Raw genomic sequence first — 1,659 nt, 5'->3', positions numbered from 1 at the left:
AAACTAGAACGAAAGAGACACCTCTTCATTGTGCTGCTTCCCATGGTGATTTTGAATACTCTTTTCGAGTACTATGCGCATTAGTATTGCTTAGCAGCAAGCATTGAATATGCTTTGGCCAATGGACAAGCATTGGGAATTGGTTTAATTTTTTCATTGATCCGTATTATTTTAGGTCACGGAGGTGTCGCTGATGTGCTTCTCAAGAATGGAGCTAACGCTAATACTGGAAATAATTTGAATAACACAGCTCTTCATTTAGCTGCTGACTATGGTAATGTTGAATACTCGTTTTCATTAAATAAAAGATTGATTTGATCTTTTCCATCGATCTGAATTATTTTTCAGGCCACAAAAATGTCACCGAGGTTCTTCTCAACAAAGGCGCCAGTGTGGATATCATAAATAATTTTAATAATACACCTCTTCATTTGGCAGCTAAGAATGGTAATTTTGAATACTCTTTTCGAGTACTATGCGCATTAGTATTGCTTAGCAGCAAGCATTGAATATGCTTCGGCCAATAGACAAGCATATCGCGATACAACTGCCGCGCACACAACAATCGTGCAAACAAACGTCGCATATACAGCCATCGCAACCAACTCACACACAAAACCGACTAGCATACATACACGGGTGTCAGAGTTGTGTGTGATGTCTACTACACTTCGTCAGTGCAGCCTTGACTGTTTTTTCACTAAATGGGGAATTGGTTTAATTTTTTCATCGATCTGAATTATTTTTCAGGTCACAAGAGCGTCACTGAAGTTCTCAGCCGTAAAGCAAACGATCTTAATATTAAAAATAATTTGCATCAGACACCTCTTCACTTGGCAGCTATGAATGGTAAGGTTGACTAAATAAGATATCCCGTCCATCTCTTTCATTGATCCGTATTATTTTAGGTCACGGAGGTGTCGCTGATGTGCTTCTCAAGAATGGAGCTAATGCTGATATTGGAGATTATTCGAATTTCACACCTCTTCATCATGCTGCTAGATATGGTAATGTTGAATAATTATTTTTACAAAATTAAGAATCGGTTTGATCTTTTTCATCGATCTGAATTATTTTTCAGATCAGAAAAATGTCGCCGAGGTTCTCCTCAACAAAGGCGCCAGTATGGATATCATGAATAATTTTAAAAATACACCTCTTCATTTGGCAGCTAAAAATGGTAATGTTGAATAATTATTTTTACAAAATAAAGAATCGGTTTGATCTTTTTCATCGATCTAAATTATTTCTAAGGTCGCAAGAATGTTGCTGAACTTCTCATCAACAGAGGCGCCAATATAGATATCATGAATCGTTCTAATCATGCACCTCTTCATTATGCTGCTATGAATGGTAATGTTGAATAAGTATTTTCACAAAATAAAGAATCGGTTTGATCTTTTTCATCGATCTAAATTATTTCTAAGGTCGCAAGAATGTTGCTGAACTTCTCATCAACAGAGGCGCCAATATGGATATCATGAATCGTTCTAATCATGCACCTCTTCATTTGGCAGCTAAAAATGGTAATTTTGAATAAGTATTTTTACAAAATAAAGAATCGGTTTGATCTTTTTCATCGATCTAAATTATTTCTAAGGTCACAAGAATGTTGCTGAACTTCTCATCAAAAAAGGAGCCAAAGTTGATATTAGAAAT

General features: G+C 35.9%; 1 protein-coding gene across 1 annotated transcript; it reads left to right on the top strand.

Moving 5' to 3' along the window:
• Positions 1-348: 348 nt before the first annotated feature.
• LOC129571758 (GA-binding protein subunit beta-1-like) lies at positions 349-1,021 on the top strand (the record flags this gene model as incomplete). Its single annotated transcript, XM_055451615.1, has 3 exons — positions 349-447; positions 751-849; positions 909-1,021. Coding segments are annotated over 3 exons (311 nt in total), but the record flags the coding sequence as incomplete, so codon positions are not given.
• Between the last annotated feature and the right edge of the window lie 638 nt (positions 1,022-1,659).

Source organism: Sitodiplosis mosellana, unplaced genomic scaffold, assembly GCF_009176505.1.
Source record: "Sitodiplosis mosellana isolate CC-2019 unplaced genomic scaffold, AAFC_SMos_1.0 Smas_scaffold_3252, whole genome shotgun sequence".
Lineage (NCBI taxonomy): Eukaryota > Metazoa > Arthropoda > Insecta > Diptera > Cecidomyiidae > Sitodiplosis > Sitodiplosis mosellana.
This window is presented reverse-complemented; position numbering and strand designations above follow the sequence as displayed.